Below are 21,907 nucleotides of genomic sequence, written 5' to 3'. Positions count from 1 at the left end.
CAGGAAAATTCGTCTATTGTGTGTTTTTGTTTTACCAGCTTTATGCAAATCACGTTGGGGATGAGCTTATTACAAACACAATGTGGAAATGGCAGGAGGCGATCAGCTGGTTTTATGGGGCCCAAGAACGTTCTAGTTGCAGTGGAAGTGTCTGAATTCTTGAGGAACATACATACATCCCAAAGTTTGCAAGTGTTTCTGACTTCAGCCCCTCCTGCATTCGATAGCTATTCCTTGATAAAGAACCAAGGCTTTTCGCTTTTCTGCCTAGTCCCCTGTTTGTCCTGAAACACACATCCTCCTTACTGATCCAGGCCTGTGAATGGGGCAGGGCTGTTCCCAATGCAAACCCACCAGAAACTCCCTCACGTAACAGCTCTTTGCAAAAGTCATTGCACTGGACAACGTTCCCATACTGACATCATTTAAACTTTCTGCCACATAGAGCAACTTTCGGGGTGGTGACAGCAAGACATGAAACCCTGAAGTCCAAGCTCTAGTCTGGTATGGAGTCACTGGACGTGCAGAGTATGTGTCTGAAAGACAGTCCCTAAGAGGAGAGAGCTCTGGCAAGGTGTAGAAAACAGAAACATCACTACACAAATATAGTGTTGGCTCTTTCTTTCTGAGCTACTCCTCAGTGACAGGAGCTGTACGGTAGGGAACAATATTAGCTGTGCACCATCATCAAAAAGGGCAAGGAATAATGGCAGAAGTGGGCTGCAAGGTGAAGACTGTTGTCCTTTAACGCCTGACCCCTCTGTACTTGATTATATTCCCATCGTGACTCCAACAAGGAGAGGAATCTGCCATACCTGTGGAGGCCTCATGGCCCAACAGCCATGAGTTACATCAATGACTAGCCCACAACACCCCAAAACCATCACATTTTCTGCAGTCACTGATGCTACAGCTCTGCCTCCAATGAAACATGCACCCCAGGGGAAAGCTTAGGAGGTCCAGCTTTGCAGCCTCACTGTCTGGGGGATTGGAGGGAAACTGGTTTCAAAAGGGCAAGAGGCAATGCACAGAAATAGAGAGTTTATATGATTATATGATGAAAGTTTATATGATTATATGGTGAAAGTAACATTGCCAGGACTCCCATCTGGGAAGAGGCACAGAGTGAGCTCTATGGGTTCTGTGGGTTCCAGCTGGAATGTTTCTCTGAACTGCCTGTCTACAGGTTTTGTTCCACAGAAAGGTGGCTTCTAGCTCTCTGATCTCAGGCCTCTGCTTCCAGTAATCCCCAGGGGTTTCCCCCACCAAACTTCTGCAGCTCCCAGTAGAAACTATTAGGAGACAGAGGTAAAACCCATCAGGCCAGCCATATTGAATCCAATAAAGATCTCTCCAGAGCCTTTGTTCCTCATTGTCTTATTGTACTTAAGGCTGAATTGCAGAAAAATACATTTAAGCCATAAAGCCACATGAATGAAAACAAGGCAAGAGCTACTGAGTTTCTCTGTGTCAATCCCTTCTCAGCTTTGATTTTTAGGACTCACCTGGATTCCAATCAAAATTCCTTCCTTAGGAAATGTAAACCCTGTGGCAAGCATAGCCTTCTGGAAAGCAGAATACACGTTCTCCCCAAAGCATGCGACCTGGGGAAAGGCACAAAGAAGGCAACGTGAGGGGAAAAACCAAAAACAACCCCAAAAAACATTGCTTTAAAAAGAAACAGGAATGAAATTTTTAAACAGGCTTTTTTGATTCTGCTTAAAGAAGTCAGACTGCATTTGCATGGAGCCTGAAGGCATGGGGAGAGCAGGAATAAATCAGAAAATCATTGTAGACAAATCTCATCATTTTAATGAAGCAATAACGAAGGAATAAGCAACACTTTAGTTTCAAACAGCACACTGAGGACTAACAACAGCTGATTCTGCTGAGCTATTGGAATGCTGTACACAGCCTCTGCTCTAATGTTTGGGAGTGCACTGTAAATTGTTTTACATTATATAAGGCTTAAACACCAGTGAGGGTTCTGCACACAGGCAAGTTCCTCTGTGTGGCTGCAAACCAGGGCAAGGCAGTGCCTGTGCTCTCCTGTGCTCCTGGCATTTCTTGGGAAGGAAAACCATGGTATTTAAAGACGCTTTTCCATTAAAAGTCCACGGATACACAAAATTCAAGTAAAATTTGAGTATTTACTTAGAAAAAAATCAAAGCAATCATGCCAATTCAAAATAATTTATTTTATATTAAAAAATTCTGAGGAAGAAACCAGTAAGAATCATTTAGCAGTTCTCCAGCATTCAGAACTGGCTGTGGAGCTCAGTTGCTTACAGATTGTCATACGGCAACAATCCTCTGAAAGAGCTAAACCATATTCCTTGCCAAAATTTGGAATTCTGGTGACAAAAACAGGAAAGCATGAGATTTTGTGAAAGTTAAAAAAGGCAGAAAAACCCTCACAACAAAAAAATCAATCAACCCTCACTTTTCCTGGCCAGCTCCACGCTTGTCGAAAAACAGTCAGAAGCAGAAACTGTCACAGATTTTTCTCTTTGAAGCAACAAATCCATTGACATATACAGATTGGATAAAGGGGCTGATTGAGAATTGCTTTCCCATTTTCCTCTTATGGTTCTTCCCATTCCAGAGTTAGCCCTCACTTTCATGGCCTCACTATTACCATGGCGAGGACAAACCAGTATTTCATGAAAGAAGAACAAATGATGATTTGCCAGATCTTCTGAAGTAAAAAAGAACAACTAAACAAACAAAAATCCCGCATGGGAAGGGATAAAAAAAAGTCATGATAACTGATATCCCAGCTTTCCTTTAAAAACTCATCCTTGAGTGTTCACACTGCTCTACAGTGTATTTATATCCTGTGTATATCCTGGACTTCTTAGGGTGATGGACAACCCCATGTCTTGTAGGCTTGGAAAAGGGGTTTCCAGCCTGCCAGGAGAGGTTTTTCATTATGGTCAAAACAGCCACAATACTCAAAGAGACAGATGTAACAAAGTCAAGGCCAGGTCAAGCCACGTATGTGAAAAACCGCTTTGAGGAATAATTGAGCATTTTACCAAAGCAAGCTATTATCCTTACTTCACTCATAAGAAAGACTTTCGTAACTGTCACACTTTATGGCATTTGTGAATACGGATCTTTCCAACTCATAAAAGTTAATAATCCCTCCTTTATGACCACAGTAATCTCTAACTCTGTATAGAGCTGGGTTTTTTTGGGGTTTTTTTGGGGGGAAGAGGAGAGGTTGTGTATTCAATTGTGTTCTGAAAATGAGGAAGTCACAGAAGCCACTTGACTTTTTTCTGCCCATTAACTACACTGAAAACAAATCTTCTGCAATACTGATTTCCCACACATTATGAAGAGTAAAATAAAGTAATTCTGGAGAGATGTAGGAGACCTAAGGCTGTTCTTTGCTTGCATCTGGGTAGAATGCTTTTTTGTACCACAATGGTAAATATTTCCTAATAAAAACAGCTCCTATAGACCCCGCCAAGCCCACATCCAATAAAGCAGCCCAGACTCTGCCACCTGCCTAGCTGTGGGAGTGCAGCATTAAGCCTAATCTAATTGCCTCGGTATTTAATCACTTCCCAGAATAAGTTCTGGACCAGAATAAGTTTTTGCTACTGCAACTCTTTCTAGAAGTAACAGAGAAAGTAAGTTTAGAGATTGCTTGAGTGTATCTAAAGAAGCCCTTGATAGCTCAGCAAAACTCATAAAGAAACCTCTTTGTTCTACATGAGTAAATGTCTCTCCAGGTGATATAGATGGAATCCTGTAGCCCAAGGGTGAGGGTGATGAGCCTAGGCAGAAGATGAACAGCCCTTTGCCCTTACAGTGTGCCATGTGTACACTGAGAGACGTCTCAGAAGTGCCTCACAGCCCAGCTATAGCAAGAGTGGGTAAAGCTGCCCAGTCTCTTCATCCTACCAACAGTCATTAATGCAGCCAACACATTTTATTCACTCTTTCTCGCTTTTTGCACCTTGGGACATGCCTTAATGGTCACTAGGCAACAAGAAAAAACCACACGTATTTTCTGCCCTTAATTAACTGTTCCAAGAGCAACCGCTCACAACCTGGAGTCTCGACATCACTGTTCTAGCACGTGTTCACGGGGGGATTGGAAGCTGTAAGGACTTGTCTGTCCAGAAGCAGACCATTCATAAAACAGACTGATGCAGGGAGAACCTCCCAGAACCTGACATCTCTCAGATAAACTCATTGCAGGCTGTCACACCAACTAGGTCCAACTCAGGGAGCTGACATGAAGGTAAAGAGGGACATCCAGTGGCTGAATAAACTGGGTTTTCCAAGACATTGTTTTTTACAGCTAAGAAAGATGTTTTCAATTTTCTGAAGAAGCTACAGATTCCATCATGATTCAGGCAGTAACAAGATCACTTTCTAAGATTCATGATGTTTAAAGTTAACTTGGTTTAAAAAAAAAAAAGGATACCTCCCCAGTAGAGGCCATTTCACATCGGAGAACAGGGTCAGCATCTCTCAGCCGGGACCAGGAGAACACTGGGGCCTGGTGAAACAAAGAGGAAGGAGGGGGAAAAAAATTAATCAATAGATCATTTAAAAAATATAAAAATTCCAGCTATGCTTGGAAGTGACAGAAAGAGACAATAATTTATCCAAAAAAGCAGTGGTCAAGGCTGATAAGCAAAGGAGTACTTGGCAAATTAGTCCCCTCAGCACCCTAATGATGGACTGGAACAAATAAACATGTATTTCACCAATAAATCAGTTATCTAACTCTTGCAGTCCTGCTCACATTCCAGTGGTAGATTTTCAGTCAGTGGTAGCCCATTATCAGTATCATTTTAAGGACACATTTTAAAATAGAAAGGCTAGGAAGCATCTAACTCATGGAACAAGGAGAGATGCTATATGAATCCAGTGGGTTTTTCTGAGAAAACTGTTCTCTATGAAATTTTTCTTTCACAAAAATAGAAGTATTCCACAAGAAAACACTCTTTTGGTGTAAACCAGATGAAAATTCATAAATTATTTTTATATTTTTCTTCTCCTCCCCAAAATACATACTCATAATCTTTTGTATGAAAATATTAAACCCCTTGATCATTATTATTATCTGAGGACTTAGGTCACTGCAGTCTCTGAGTTATCTTGTCTAATTTGAGCTTAAAATAACAAACAAGAAGGGAGGAAAAGAAACTCTGTTAATAACCAAAGACTACACGTGACAAACAAGGAACAAACTTCCTGCTATGGAATCACTTTCTATAGGGCTTCTCCACATCTGAAATGCCATCTTCATGGCATTCTCATGAAGACAGGATCCTTGCTGCTTAAGAAAGAATCTATTTTTAAATCTACGGACATAATTCCATTCCTGGAAGTCTCCAATGGTAACACTGCAGATGGGACAGATGCTGCCTCATGACACCTAACAATGACCAGCTAAAATGCAACAGCACAAATTCACAAGGTTTCTCAAAAAATGTCCCCTATCTTTGTGACTTTTAGATCAGTTTTGTTTCTACTGTAAGTAAAGAGAAAATTTTTACAGTGGCCAACTCCAGAGTCCCAAACTGGGATATGGCAGCCAAGGTGGATTATTTTAATGCGCATATTGTCTTGAATGGTAACAAACAGCAAAGACTTCTCTGCTAGCTCCCTAACTTTTGTCTGCCATGAACATAAAAATGCATCAGCAGGAGCAAACTCTGGTTCTAAATCCTATTTAAAACTTAGTCAGTGATGCTCTATCCAGCATTTAATCTTGGTCAGGCCATGATACTTGCATCAGTCTACAAGGAAACATGTTAAGACAGTCTTGCAGCCACTAAAGCTGAAACAGTGGGACTCAAATACACAAAGGAGCAGCTATGTTGTGAAAGAGGAAGAGAATTTCATATTCTCTTTTCAGAGCATTTAAGACCTGCTGGAGAAACAGGATCCTGTGTCTATGCAAATATTCCTAGCAGTAAATTGTGAGAGAATAGAAAACATGACGCATGAATAATAACAAAGAGGTTAAACTGGAATATTTTTCAAAGTTTAGCACTTCCAAAGGCATTAGCAAGTTTTTATATTTGACAGATTCACACAGAACACAAAGAGTATAAAAGGCTTTGTGTGAAGTTTTGAAGAATACAGTTGGTTTTTCCGCTCTGTAGTCAGCATTCCCAGGAGAGAAAAAACTCCTGACAGTTTAGCTAACAACAATGTAGAAGACCTAGGTCTAAATAATAGAAATTTATAAAAATAAATAAGATTCACAAAAGCAAAAAAAAAAAATAAATCTCGAGTTCAAATTTCAGATTGTGCCTATCTGTGGCATCACAATAAAATGTAAAGCCACTTCTAGGCTAGTTGCCAATAACCTGGCCTGGCTTGGGCTACAGATTTGGCTTGCATGTTAAAAAGTCTGAACATTTTATTAGTAGGAAGATGTTAGGTGTTTTCTGCTTCCTTGGTTTTCACTTGATATGGAATCTATTAAAGCTTGAAAGTTTCAGTATAAACAATTCTCATTATCCCTTGGATTTTCTGCAATACTCTTCTAGATTTTTATGATTAGGAACTTCAATTAATTTTTTTTCTTCTACTAAGCATTCAAAAATACCATCAGTAAACTTTAGTATCTTGTGTGCTAAATAAGCTTAGTAATTACGAAGAGTAAAACCTTGGCCTTACTGAAATAAAAGGATCCAAGACTTTCACATGTATTTTAACTGGTAGTGTATAAAGAGGGGACTACATGTCCCCAGTCCTGATGATGAAATCTGGGGGCACTCACAACACAAGGTTGTACAAGTCCACACATATGTATTACGAAACAGGCTGAACTTCAGTGTTCAATTCTGCAAGAGGAAACTTATTATGCAGTTCATAAAAATGATTCAGAGTAGCTCAGAATTAAAAAATAAAGGACGATTGATTTTGGTAATAATCACTGGACAATTTTTCTTTGATTTTTCTCTAAAATTTCCAAATACACAAATATAATTTTCCAATTATCCTGACAGAAACTACAAAAGGTCACTTTGACCTTTGGCCAATGACTCAGTTGTTCTCTCTGGGCATTGAAGTACTAATTGTCTAATAATGTGCTACATGCTGGATCTGTCGTGGGGTTTTTTTTGGTGTTCTTTTGGAAAGCATACCTTAATCCCAACATATTTGGATGGAATAATAGGATGTTCCAGTGTGGGGAGGGATGACTCATTAACCCCTTTTCCAATCATCACTTTAGTGGCCACGTCAATGAAGTCCACGCCCAGAGTCTTCGATACAAAGGGGAAGGAACGTGAAGCCCGCAAGTTGCACTCTATCACCTGATGGGATTGAAAAAGAGAAACAGCAGGGTCAGGCACAGACTGCAGTGAAGAAACAGAGCGATTCATATTTCTGGAAATCAGTCCTTAGTCCTCTTCGCAGAGATGATCTTCGGATCGTCAAATAAGAGACACAGAAATTGTGTTCACTATTAAAACAGCGATGAGGGATGGGGAGTGGCCAGCCTGAGGTACAAATAGCCGGATGTTCTTCAACTGAGGATCCTCTCTACTGTTTGAATATTAGAGCTGAGGGCAAGCTAGAGTTCACTCAGAAAATGTGCTGTGCTGTACTGTACCCTAAGTTAATGTGCAAGAGGCATGGAAACTTATGCACAGGCATTAGGTACAACCTCTAGAAGCCCAACCTGTTCTTTTTTCATGGTAGTGAAAAAATCTGAAAGGCTGGACTATCCTTACTGACTTCCCTCATCCACATGTGGAAGTAATTCAGTGACCCAAGAAAGCAACAAAGAAGTTCTGCATCCTCCTGAGAAGCCACCTTGGAGTTCATCAGCAGGAGAGTCGTCGATGTTAAGTGAGGATGAGGGGGAGTGAAGGGGGGCAGGAATAGGTAAGTTAAGGTAGAATGGAAAAGGGGGGGCTATGCAGAGAAAAGACAAGCACAGCTGAGGGAAAGCAAGGAATGGAAAACTCCAGTCTGTCCCTCTCTGGAGTTTCTGAATAACCATGTGTGAAACACAAAAAAGGTGAACAACAGTAAATACTTTTCACTCAACTAACAGCCCAAAACAGATCTTTTACCAATAATGCATCTCTTCTGGTCTACATCAAGTTTTCTCCTCAGTCACTATTCCCTCAGTCATACTCTGCTCTCATTCCTCTGACCTCCTTTCATTAGCAACAGAAAGCCATCTGTTACCCAAAAAGAGCGAAACATCCACTGTACTTCTGTTACTACTAGCTACTAGGACTATTCAGATAACCATCTTAATGGCTTATATTAAAGGTTTAAACACTTACATTGTCTTGCTTTCTTTCCAATCCCTTTGGAAGGCTTAATTTAACACCCAAATAGGTAAAGATGAGAGAGGATATCAGAGATCTAAAAGCCATGATATTCAGTTTATAGGATGAGGCACAGGTTTCAGTGCTGTCCATCCTATTCCAAACTGATAATTTTGGGAAGGACCACAGCCCACAGCAAAACAAAGCTAGTGCTGACAGACAGGCAACAAGACTCAGTTAACCCTGAATGAAAAGGCAGAGGAGAATGCTCTCTCCCACACAGATAGGGAGAGCTGTGAGATCAGGGGTGGCACAGGTGAGCCCACATGATAAGACAAGGCAGGTTAGTTGTCACAGCTACTACTGCCACAGAGTTCCACAGCAGGGATGCAGGAATCATGCACCTAAGGGGAGCCTGAATTCCTGCCATAAGAGTCACAAGAGCTCTTACCAGCACATCGTTACCTCGCACCAAGAACTGGATGTTGAACGGACCAGAGATGGCAAAGGCATTTGCAATTTTTTTTGTAGCAGATTTTACCTATTAAACACGAATAAATAAAGTATAAGTGTGTGTATATAAAATAAATAATTAAGTCCCACAAAATAGATGGCATCATGGCAATAAATCACCTCACATATGGATTCCTTTAAATGTCATTGCTCTCTGCCCTATTTTTTTTCTCTAAACACTCATTTTGCCAACAGCATTATCTTTCAGAAGCAAACATGTTTAATGTTCCCTAGAGCCTGAAGTGCCTTTTGAGGGCAGAGGTAAAAATCAGTTTTGTGTGTGTGTGTGTGTGTGTGTGAAAAGGCAGCGAGGAGGAGGAGAGAGAATCAAAGCTTTGCCCTGTAGCAATTCGTACACTGCACACTGGAGCCTTTATACCTTTCTTGGTGAAACAATTAATAATGTTTTGGCATCTGAGAATAACTACTCAAATTTGTAAGTGTCCTAAAAGTCTTTCACCAACATGCCTGTCCCATCATAGATCAGTGGGAGGTGTCTGAGAAGATACACTCTGGAACACACTGGGAGGAAAGTCTTATTTACTAGGTTTTTCAGTACAAGTGTTGAATAACTTTGCTTCAGGAGACAACTATTTTCAGAAGCAAGGCCTTGGACATTCTTGGAAACAGAGCTGGAGCACAGATCAGTGCATGACAGACTTTGCTGGCTTCCAAGCAAACCCTTAGCAGGATGACATCACAGGCAATAGCATATTTTATTTTAAAATTGCATTTTGACAATTAACTTTGTATTACCAGGTTTATTCTTGAAAGGGAAAAAAGTCAAGATTAGGTGAGGTTCATTCATCCTGATATTATGTTTGGAAAGGCAGGTAGCTATAAATTCTTACAGTTGACATAATCATTTAAGGATTGTGGGGAAAAAAGGAAGTGGAAAGTGAGCCATGGCATATGTATGAATTAGACAATCCTCTACTGCTATGGAAACTGGTTCTAAATCAAGGAAACAAAACAATCCAATGGGTCTAAGAGTATGCACACCTACTGCTTAAATCAATGAGATACAGTTCAAAAGATGCTATGCACACAGCCAGTCACAGGGGCACTGTGACATCCTCCACTTGCATATATCACACTGGCCTTCAAAAAAAAAAACATGGATGATTTGATTTCTCCATTGTTGATGGAAGGAAAGCAGATTCAAACTCTCATTTCCTTTTCTCTTTTCAGTGCTAGTGCAACACCTACCTTTTCCAAGGCTCCCTGACTAATGGTCTGTGTGGGTAACATGAGGGTGGCATCTCCAGAGTGAACACCTGCATCCTCCACATGCTCCGAAATAGCATGGGAAATAACCTGCATACAGCAAAAAGAGAGCAGTTGGTCATCTCCCCCTCTCTCATGAACTGTTCCTTCATCCTCAGCATAGCCTCCTGAACAGTTGTATCCAAAAGAGGATACAGATGGGTGGGAAAGTGAATTTTCCAAGATTTTGAGGAGAATATGCCTGAAGCCAGACACAAAGCATATGAACAAGGAGATTGTGTCAGTGTCTTTCATACCATGGTTAAACAAACCATGAACATGATAAAACCCACCACAGCCTGGAGATACTAAGGCTTCCTCTCTCTAACACATGCGGACTCAGAAGGTAAAAGCTAATTAAGCTTTAAACCAGCCCTCTAAGTTCTGCTGGCCAGAGCACAAAACAGCTGTCATTCCCCACCAGAAGCAAGAATGGACTAACATCATTGATATATTATTTTTTACCCACTCTGATGGTGTTTTTATCACAGAGAAAAGCAAGTGGAAGAAATTCAGGCCTAAGGACTTAAATTGAATGAACTCCATCAAGGCACACTACCTCGATATCAAAAAAGTGCCTGTGTCTGCTGGTTAGAAATTAGGATTGAAAACAGAATATTTCTGTTAATTGATAAGTTTCTGGTTTTTTTGTGAGAACTGTCTTTGCTGAATAATTAAATGCAAGGGGACGTTGTAATAATAAAATAACTGTTGCAATTGCATAACACATGCTGATACAGGTCTGATGAAAGTAATTCCTGAAGTCAGTGATTTGCAAATACAGTAAAAATTGTATGCTTAAAAAAATAACTGTTCAAACGTAATGGTTTTGAACCTAAAATGAATTCTTCTTGTTTCTCTACCCTTCTCAGTACAAATCCATGGCTGTATAGTAAATCATTCAAACCACACATTTTTGCAAATATCCAATCCAGAAAAACAAGTTTACTATTAAAGAAAAGCAAAGTACTTACTCTTCCTGCCTTAGCTACAGCATCCATTTCCACCTCACGGGCATTTTCAATAAATTTAGTGAGCACCACAGGGTGATCCTGTCATCAAGACAAGTTAAAAATAAGAAAGTTTTTATTTGAGACTATCTGGAGACCATCTTTTGAAGAAGAATCCCAAAAGACCAATCTATCAATATCCTTATTTCCACAGATAAGTTAATTTTGAAAGAACATAATGGGCAAAAACGTGGCATGATTTCCCCAAAACCACTGATGCAAAAGTTTGAGTTCTCCATAATGACACCATGAAATCTGGGGCAAAACCACAATGGGCTTTTATGTGAGATCATGGCAAAAATAACATAGTGAGATGTGCATGGATCCAGTGACCTCTGATCCTGTCTCTCAAGGATGATCCTTACCTCCAAGATCTTCAATTCTTCCTCCCTTTAAGCCTCCCAGACACCTCACTGAACATACTGCTTCAAGTAACTAATCCTTGGCATATTTAATGACTTTGTAGAGTGGCTGTTTGCTACTTTAGTCATGTATTTTAGGCAACTGATCCATTCCTTTCTAATTTCCCTGCCTGGTTTCCTAAGTCTCCCAGGGAGAGGCTGCCACTAATTATAGCTGGCCAGGAACAACCTGTCCTTGTCTCTCAATAACTGGTACAGATTTTTTTCCTTCTTCTTCCCCCTACCTGGGTCTGGTATGCTACCACACACTTCCCATTCCCTTTAATACTTTCTTCTCCCAGACACTTGCTTCAAAAAAATCTAATCTTCAGTCTTCCTGGCCAGCATTGTGTCTCAGCATTTTACCTGTCCCATCCACTATTAACTACCTGTTATTTATTAGAGAATAAAACGAAGTATATGACAGTCTGTGCATGCTCAAAAGGCTCCTCTTGAAAAAATATCAAGCAACTCCAAAAGTTACAAGACACAAGTAACTCCAAAAGTTGCAAGACACAATTCCTTCCATTTATCAGTGCAAGGGTAAATTCACAGGCAAGGACACTGTTTCATAAATTTAGTGGCTTGTGTCCTGTAACTTTCTGTCTTGCTGCAGTTTTTCACCGCAAGATTTTATATGTGCACACAACCTTGTTTACTTCAATCTGTCTCAACTCACACAAGAAGTTTGGTACATTATTGACAACATAAATGCCATAATGGCACAACACCGGAACAGCAAAGTAGTTAAAACAACAGAACACCAGTCAGGGCCTTTACCTGGAGATGCTCTGCTGGATGGAGCAGAATTAGCTAAGGCTTTGTAACCAGAAAAATGAAGCCTGTGTCCCACAAACATGATCACAACTAATATTGGTAGCTTCTGTGGGACAATTCACTGACCACAAAGACTCAACAAGGATGAAAAACCCTCCCTAATTTAGAACCAGAACACATTATTTTTATTTTGGTTTGCTTTTTGCTACCTTAACTTCAGCTATACCATAACTTCTGTTAATATACTGTACTGGATGAAGGAAGAAGTCTTTCTTTGGCAGTCTGACTACACTAGCAAAAAATAAGCATGTAAATCTAGTTTTACAGATCAGAACCAGACGAAAATCAGAATCAGAGCACCCAAAAATTCATGTGGTGCAACTGGTCATGTTTGCAGCATGTGGCAGTGCCCTACTTGTGAAGCAGAACTGGACGTCCTAAGGATTCCATGGGAACACCTTCTCTTTCCCCTAAGAATATGTGACATATTGCCAAGTCTGCAAGTGCAACTCCCACCAAAGCCTCCTGCACTAGGGATGAGACCTCTCAGCAATGAAGGACAGCATTGCCCAATTCAAGTCATTCAAGCTGTGACAACTTAAGGTGACCAGGGGGCACTTTCCTGGGCTTCAGGCTCCTATAGGGCATCCACTGCCATCATAAAGCCACCCAGTAGCACGACAAAGTGATCTGTCCCACTGAATGGGGCTTAAGGTCGTTGTCTGGGCTGTTTCTGTAAGTGTAAACACAGAGTAGTTCAGATTAAGTACAGAGAGAAGTTAGTCATTTTGGGAGGCTGAGCACTGCTAAGAACCTGACACACTAGCACAGGCTGACCCTGTAGTCTTCTGAGAATTAGTTAAATAATTCCTTCTTATGAAAGTAACAGTGGTACTTTCCCTCTAAAACTTGTTCAAAGACTATAGTAAGTGGTCTCCTTGCTTCCACACTAATCTACCTTTCAGGATATTATTATTTTGCAAGGCATCTCCCTTTCATTCCACCATTTCTTGCTGAAAAGCTAAACTTCCATCATGCGCCTCATATACTTATAAACTGCATGGTTTTGTTCTTGTTCAAGCTTTAATCACCTGATTAATAAGCAGTAATATATCTGGCTTCCATAGCCATTGTGTTTTCAGAGTTCCTCTCTGACTTATTTTTAACTCCAAGATTCCTGTGACAGTAGTGTTTATGATACCATAGGACTGTTCTGAAAAGTGAACATTCAAAACAAGAAAGAAAAAAAAAGAAGAAGAAAAGAACCTCAGAAGAGATGCCAAGATGAAATTTTAAGTTGTTCAAAGAAGACAGACAAAACAACTCAGAAAAATGCTACCAGTTCTATGGTAGTTGGCAAAACTCAAGCTTGGCTGGGGCAGGAAGGTCCCAGCCTATATCTATTTACATAATTAACTTGTCAGAAATGGATGCCTGGGTATAACAGCCAAGTGCCATCCTAGATCCATGCAGGCATCCCAGGGGTGTCAGTAAGGATGCCTGCCCAGGATCCCATGCTAGGGAGCCTGTTAGGGAACAAACTGAGGAGTCAAACTACAATTTCAGTGACTCCTCCACAAACAAAGAAGGGAAAGAGTGAGGAAGACGCTATAAAGAAACAAAGAGATGGAAAACACAGTACAGAAGAAACAAATAGAGTAAACACAAAAAGAAAAAGCAGTGGCAGTATGAAGACTGGTACCTGAGAGACTCTGGTGGCTTCTGCTAACAAATTCTTCATTTCCTCTTCAGTGAATATCACATTCATTGAGGACCCACTGTCAGACAGGAAAGAAATCAGGTCAGCTTCCATTGTGATCAGCATTAGGTGCCACATTGAGGACCCACTGTCAGACAGGAAAGAAATCAGGTCAGCTTCCATTGTGATCAGCATTAGGTGCCACAGCACAGGATTGCCAATCAGAGACTAGCCAAGGAAGCTCCTGACTCAAGCCACTTACCCCATCTTGATTGAAAGAGAGGCAGAGATGGTACCTAATCACTGTTCATTATACTTCCTAGAGAAGACAGGAGACCTCCAGAACCATAATAGAGAATCAAGTGAAGAACTGTGGTTGTGTAGCCTTAGCACTGCTGACAAATCCCCTTCCTGAGTCAAGCCTTTGAACCTTCCCCTGAGCTGATGGAGGTGACTCATCAGCCAGACAGCTCCATTAAGGCCCAGACTTTCCCCATGGGGCAGCTTAGCTGTGAGCTCAGCTAAAAAAGAAACTTTTCTCATTTTAGCCCAGTTTCTCCCCAGTGACAGATGAAGTGAGGAATGCACAGGTCACTGGTGATGGTTGTGACAATGTAAATCCAGATGAAAACAGGCTGTTCTTTTCTGGCCATTTCAGTCTGTTCTTTCCCTAAGGTCTTATTCCTTAAGGGAGAGGCACAGTAGATGCAGACACTGTAATCTGGAAGCTACATTTGAGATGTAGCTGTCAGTAGTATCTGAGAGGGGAATCTGGGAGAACATGGGTCCAGAGACAGTGATTCAGGTGCCTTCTAAGGACAATAATCTTACAAAAAAGATGTTACATTGGCCATTTCTACCACTGGTGCACAGCTTCCCCTCTGCTTTGATGGGCACCACACAGAGGCTGTGAGGAAAAGTGGAAGAAGGATCTATCCCACAAAATCAGTCACTTTAGCCTAAGATAAATAGAAACAAGTACCTTGGTGATTACATTACTGGACTACCTCTTCAGCTGATGTAAATCAAGAGAGTTCAATTAAATCTATGACATGTGTCAGTAGCACCACTGAGGATGTGAGCTAGTGCACACAGTACATAACTGGTGGAGAAATGCATTTTGTTTTCCAAGGAAACTCGTAAATATTAAAGGTCATAGATGCTCAAAGGATGAAGAAGTTTAGCTGTGGTCCTGTTGCTGCTCTGCAAATAGAGGATGGACAGAGTGCTGTGTGAGGGCTTTTCACTGTCCGGTTCCTCAAGTTTTACATCCACTAGTTTTATCTTTCTCCCTGAAGTCCCCCTAACCTGCATAAACACCCTTTAGCAAATATTTAACATGGAAAGGGCCTATAATGGATTTAATACAAATGGAAACAATAGCTAAAATAAGTGTTCCCTAAAAATCTGGAGAATTACATCAGGAGCAGTTTTTAACTGTCCTAGTTAGAACAGTTGGGACTGATTCATCACTGGATGAGTGTAGCCCAAAATTGTGTATTCTATAGCCTTCCATGCCATTTCCCAGAAACCATTGTCAGCAGAGGCCTGCGAGGCGGGGGGATGTTCCTGTCCTCATGCCCTTTTGTGGAAGGACTGAGCATCCTCATACCCTTTTATGAAATTCCCCACTCTGAGGGAAGGACTGAGCATCCTTTTATGGAATTCCCCGCTCTGAGGGAAGGACTGAGCATTCCTGCCTGAGTTGGAGAATATATAAACCTGGAGTTTCGGAACCCTTCCACCACTCATGGGATCCAGAGGAGGACTGCAGCTCACCGCTCTCAACCAGACTGCAGCTCACCACTCTCAACCAGACTGCAGCTCACCGCTCTCAGCCGGACTGAGACCATCACCCTCGGCTGGGCTGCAGTCGCCACTTTTGACCAGACTGCAACAGCTCTCCCACCAGCAGGTTTTTCCCCTCTCCCTTTACCTTGGACTCGGGGGGGCCCAAGGAACACCACTTTGTTTATGCCCCAGGGTACTGGGTTACACATTTGGGCTTTGTGGGTTAAAACCAATTGCTTGTCTGTATAATCGTACTTACTGTATTATTTTATTAAATTGTTATTCTGACTTATAATCTCTCTTTTGAGTTGAGTTCATTTCCCCTGCTGGTTAACTTTTAAACCAGTACATTAACTTATACTCCTGACCTGAGGTCTGTTTTCTAACTTTGCTTGCAACCCCACTGCAAGCTTTAGAAACCAGATAGAAAAGTCACATTCAGGAGTCTCTTCTGAAGGATATTTCCTTGAGGTTTGAAGATATAAGAAATCCTTCTCCTTTCCTTCTTTTTAAATAAAAAGTGTGTTCGCCCCTCCTCCCCCCAAAAATTGATATTGTGCCTCTTCATTTTGATATGTATGTGTCTTTTTCATATGGAAAAGGACCCAGTCTTTAATTTATTTTCACTTGCAAATTGTGCCCAGCAAACTGCCTCTCTGTGCTCAGTCACCCAGCTATGAAGAAACTCCTCGAAGATCATTCAGAATGTGTGAGTTTGCTGTGTGCACACCCCAGTGTAACTCCCTCAGAAAGTCTAACTGTTGGAAATGTGGGGCTCCACACAATGTCTATTTAATGACTAGGAACAGATACATTTCCGGAAGAATTTGTAACAGAGTGTTAGAACTCGGTTTCTGCTCAGAAGGCTTTCTGCCTAAATGGTAACTTTCAAAGGCAGTTTCAATGCTTTCCTCCCCCCCTGCATAGCAAGAGTTGTCAGCCTTGCTCTCTGGCACATGAGAAGAGAGAGAGAGCCCTAACAGACATACATCAAGGCCTTGGGAAGGCAGTGGAGAAACAGAGAGGACAAAAAGGGCCCCGAGGGGGCAGGAGCTGGCCTTTTGCCCCCGAAGGCCCGATGCGTGCGGCATCACAAAAAAAGTGGTCCTTGCATCTCAAATAAACCTTTTTTTAAATCTTTCCACTGCCTTGGTATTCTTGAGAAGAATACCCGCATACGTTTAACTTACAATGAGAAGCAGCTGCCACCGTGTAGGGACATAAAACATGCCTGTAAGCGGAGAAGCTTGGCAAATAAGAAGCTGAATTCAAAAGATGCACTGCCATTTTCTGAAAACAGATGCCAACCCCAATAAATGGCCTCAGCATACTCCCTTCTGGTTTTCCTGGTGGCAAACAATCTTCGGATTTAATTGCACAGGTAACAGTCTCAGGAACCTTAAAGATTATGCCAGATAGTTTGTGAGTTTGGCCTTAAGATATGAAAAAGGTAATATAGCTAAACAGACATTCTTATGAATGTGTTCTACCTTTGATCAATGCCTGATGGACTTAAGGGATCCATTGGCTTCCCTTATTGATTTGATCAGTTGTCCCATGGGCAGCCTTATGCCACGTACACCTAGCATAGAGCTTTCCACACATCCCTGAAATTACCCTCCCTTGTCTCAAAGAGGCCTTTGGAGTTCATACCCTCCCTTGCTGAGCTCTGATGGCTGAGCCTTACCTCAGAACATAGGAGGGCCTCAGTAAACATGGGTAACTCACTGAGCTTGCAAATTCAACTGCGTCTCTCTAAAGAAAGGGAGGAAAAACACGCTATGAACAAGAAAATATTTTAAAGTCATACCAAAATTTCAACACTGCCTGCATTTGCACTTTACTAGCCAGTAAGATGGTGGGGGAAGAAGTCAGGGACTGCAGCCTGGTTCCCAAATTGGCACCTTCAGATCTTCCCTGTCCATAGAGCTTCACCAGGAAAAAAAAAGCAGTGCCAAGACACCTCTATTCCTCTGCAAACTCCACCTGCTAGAGCAGTTCTCAAGGCCAGCAGGCCAGATTAGACTAGCCTGACAGCAGTGCTAACTTCTGCTGGATATATACCCCAGGTTGTGTAAAGGTGATTTAAAGACACTTCCTCTCCAATATTCGCCCACTCCCAGCACTGCTATAGCATCACTTCACAGGGACCAAAAAGGTCTTCAACACTAGCAGTAAAAAATTGTTAAAGATCTTCAGAATCTTGAAATGTATCAGTGAGTCAGTTCCAGTGAGCAGATGCACAACCCCCAGCTTGTACATTATTTCCCAGAGGCACATACCAACTTACCAGTGTGTTCACAGCCTTCCAGGGAGCCTGGGCCACATGCAGCTCATCCAGAATAGCTGAGAATATGGAGCGATCTTCTGCCTGGTCAATCTGCAGAGGATTTGTGCCAAGGATCTTCACTCCACTCTGGTGAAGTGGCACTGCCAAGTTATTGGGAATCTGCCCTCCTACTGAAATAATGCAGCCACTGCATCCCTGTCAGCAGACAGAAAGGAGCACGGTCATGTCCAGGTTAACTCAGTAGTAAGAGCTGTTACAGACAGGAATTCAATATTCAGATTATGTTTGTTTTCAGGTTGCTGTGAACAAAGACAGAGCATGGGACCAACAGGGATGACCAGAGGGCTGGAGCACCTCTCCTACAAAGACAGGCTGGGAGAGCTGAGGTTGTTCAGTCTGGAGAAGAGAAGATCCAGGGAGACCTTATTGCGACCACCAGTACTTAAAGGGAGTTTATAAGAAAAAGGGAGAATGACTTTTTACACAGACAGATAGTGATAGGACAAGGGGGAATGGCTTTAAACTATAAGGAGAGATTTACAGTTGCAAGACAGTAACCTCCAGAACAGAGGCAATGGCACACAAGTGGAATTTATGGGGTTTTTTTCTGCCAGCACTGCTATTTACTTAGCAAACTGCCTTTCCTAGCCCCAGAAGCCAGTCTTTGAGGAGTGTAACAAAGTTAAGCAGAGTCTAGTTCAACAGAGCCCAACACCTCAGACACCACGTGATGGTGGATTAGTCTGGACACACTTAGCCCTTTATTTTAATCCATGCTCCTTATTCCCGACTAGCTCCTCATTTCTTGTAGTGCCCTTGACAGTAACAAGTATTTCAGCAAACTGTCATATGTGCTCATTTCCACACAGATTATTTGTAAGCACTTTAATTCCAGAGGCAGCTGAGGCAGGGCAAGTGGCACAGCATCCTCCAGACACATTGGAGCATGTCATGTCTGTCACCAGGCAGTCATCACATTTTAATTGGGGAAATAATAAAGAGTAAATAATGACACAAGTGATCTTCCTTGCAAACACATATCCTTCTTCAGGTGCAAATACAGACTTCTTTTTTTACATAGAACTCCTAATGCTTTCAAGTACAATCTAGTCAGATGTGAAAATTTTCAACAGCAAAAAAAGGCCTTAGAGTACCCGCAACAACTATGAGGACATGAATCGTCTTTAGACTGTGTAATAATTGAGGGTAATTAAATAATGGGCACTCTACTTCCAAATTAAAGCTGGTGAAACTTTGCTCAAAGGAGGATCTGGCCCACAGTACAGCTGCAGTGAAGGCTCTTTTGAACCAGATGTGTTTTACAGTTTTACCCATTTCTAACAAATGGAAAACATAAATTAAGTGATCCACGGTTTGGCTCTCAAAGATAGAGGAACAATGTTCTTTTAATTAATAAGTGTGTTTTTCCTGAAGGAGGTCAGCCCCACTGGCCTTCCTGCAAGAGGAACTCCTTCATCAGGGATTTAAAGGGATTTGGAGTGGCAAATCTATAAGCCGAGAGCAGGATGGACTACAAGTGACTGCGAAAAAAATAGATGATAAATGCGAGTACAACCCCCACTCAACTTTGATATGGTTAATTTCCTAAAATAATAAAAATCCACTAAAAAAAGTCTGGCATTTAAACAGCACTTATTATCACAAAGTCTACAAGAGTATTATTTGCTTAGCAGGCTAATACACAGTGCTGGATGTGATTTTTTTTTTTCCTTTTCCCCAGGCAGTCACTACTGGGATGATATGCTGCTGCTGGCCAATAGCAACCATCTGAGAGAGCTCAGGACAGGCAGTGAAAAATGCCTCATTAGTGGAGGGTGGAGCAAGGACAGAGGCTGTTTTGTGCCCACACAGGGTTGTCTCACGACACTGGAGATCACCATCTCGAACTTGTAAGAGAAATCTGTTCCTTAATGCTTCCAGACCCATCCAAATCAGACTAATTCTCTCTAGTCCCTGGGCCCCTTACCATCCCACATGGACGAGAACCAGATAGTGAATAAGCAAACTCCTTCTTGCAGCTTGGAAGGGTTCCTGTTGGATAACAAGTTGGCCTACCTTTGCTGCCAAGGTAACCAACACCTTAACCTATCCTCAACATGTCTGAAATGTGAATGTCCCAGCTAACAGCTTCTCCTCAGCTGCTGTTTATTTCTTCCTTTAAAACAATTCTAGTTACTGAGCCTCTAAAATTCAAAGACTGCCCACATCAAAGTTAGGATGGCACTAGGGACTCAAGCCCTAAGGAGACAGAGGAGATGGCTTATTCAAGCAGATACCAAAGAATCATATACTCATTTTTACTCAAAAAGAACCATAAATTGAACCTAGCTGCTGCTCACTTCTTCCTTTAAAATTCTGCTGCTTTTTCCCAAAGGATGTTCCTGCCCAAAGAGCAGGCACAGTCCTGCCAGGGAACAGGACTGCTCCACTAAGAATGTGGGCAGAGAGAAAGAGATGCCACTGCATATCACTCTATCATCAGCCATATTTTAATTATAAAGAAATTGAATAACATCCTTGCCATTAGATATCTTTAAAATATATGCAATACATAATCTAGTGAAAGAAGCCTAGAGGGAATTATTCCTCCCTTTATAACAAAAAACACTCTTTTTATTACTACGTTGGTTTTATGCCATTAGTAATAGAGTTGGGTTTTCTTTTTCCCTGAGTTTGAAAACAAATTAGACCATTAAAATTATACCTAAGAGCCTCCTTTAGTTTTATGAATTGTTTCAGGATTATTTTAGAAACTGAAAAAGAATCAGTAGAGGCCCTCAAGCAGATAGATATTAAAACAAAGAGGGAACATCTCCAGAAACAAAAAGCCAATAAATCTGAAGGAAGGGATTTTATTTTTTTTTAAATTATTGTCCTCACAGACTACCACCTAACTTTGCACATTCAGAGTAAATTAAACTCTGCTCCAATACACAGCTCAGTCTCTGGTGAGTCAGAGCAGCTGTGAATGTCAACTGGAGGTAAAAGAAGACACAAAGGAGGGACAGCTGAGTACATCCCTGGGATAAGGCTGTGTGAAGCTGTGAGCATCTCTTGGTAGGCAGGTTCCAGCTGCCTCATTCTTGCTGGTAACCTTGCTTCTCAATGCAGCCTCATTTGTCTAATCACTAAAACTGGGACAAGTCAGTGCACCTATTTGTTTGAGCTTAACAGTTGCCCAAACTTTGCTGCTAATCCTAACTACACTTAGGGAGCTGATGAATCATCTCTACTGAGGGCACAGGGATGTGTCCATTGTGTGCTGATGGTTTTACCTACAGTTTGCCAACAATCCAGGACTTTTCAAAGTATTTGCCACAGTTCATTGCCTATTGGAACATCACAGGAGGCCAATCAGAGGTTAAAAGAACAGCCTGACATCATGGCACTATTCATGCTTTGTATATGAAGCGGGGAGAGATGGCTGTCTTGCAGGATTGGTGAAGGATCTCAGAATCAGATTAATTTTAACTTGATCATTTCCTTAGAGACTGACTTCCAACTGCATTTGCTCGAGGAAGCATTTTGTTAACAGGATATTAGCATTGGACTCACTCACTTTTTTAAGAAGAAATTACATATAACAAATAATACATCTTACACTGCATTGTGCTGGAGGTCTGGGCTCTCCCCAGGTCTACCCACGTCCTTTTGCATGACTCTGTGCAGGCTGCTCTGTTCCTCAGATACTCAGTTTCCCTACTTGTAAATTAGGTATAATGACACCATTTCTTTTTGTTGCTACTGAAGAAAAGTGTTCTAAACAGCTGAGTATTTACTATTCATCTTGGGAATTTTTAAACAGCACAACCTGATTTTGGATGTTTAGGCTCAGATCTGATGACTTTAACACCCTCAGAGCAAACATCAAA

General features: G+C 41.5%; 1 protein-coding gene across 7 annotated transcripts in view; it reads right to left on the bottom strand.

Annotated features, from left to right (window-relative positions):
- Positions 1-21,907, bottom strand: part of CPS1 (carbamoyl-phosphate synthase 1) — a 128,788-nt gene that overhangs the window by 7,484 nt on the left and 99,397 nt on the right. For all 7 annotated transcript variants that reach the window (XM_027636899.1, XM_027636897.1, XM_027636894.1 and 4 more), the window contains 9 exons: positions 18,015-18,209; positions 17,412-17,479; positions 13,937-14,012; positions 11,021-11,098; positions 9,990-10,097; positions 8,719-8,808; positions 7,128-7,298; positions 4,445-4,519; positions 1,506-1,604 (listed from right to left, as the gene is read on the bottom strand). In XM_027636899.1, the coding sequence (XP_027492700.1) occupies positions 1,506-1,604; positions 4,445-4,519; positions 7,128-7,298; positions 8,719-8,808; positions 9,990-10,097; positions 11,021-11,098; positions 13,937-14,012; positions 17,412-17,479; positions 18,015-18,209 (960 nt within the window). The remainder of the gene's footprint in view (positions 1-1,505; positions 1,605-4,444; positions 4,520-7,127; positions 7,299-8,718; positions 8,809-9,989; positions 10,098-11,020; positions 11,099-13,936; positions 14,013-17,411; positions 17,480-18,014; positions 18,210-21,907) is intronic.

The sequence above is a fragment of the Corapipo altera genome, unplaced genomic scaffold (assembly GCF_003945725.1).
Source record: "Corapipo altera isolate COAL_440 unplaced genomic scaffold, ASM394572v1 45, whole genome shotgun sequence".
Classification (NCBI taxonomy): domain Eukaryota; kingdom Metazoa; phylum Chordata; class Aves; order Passeriformes; family Pipridae; genus Corapipo; species Corapipo altera.
This window is presented reverse-complemented; position numbering and strand designations above follow the sequence as displayed.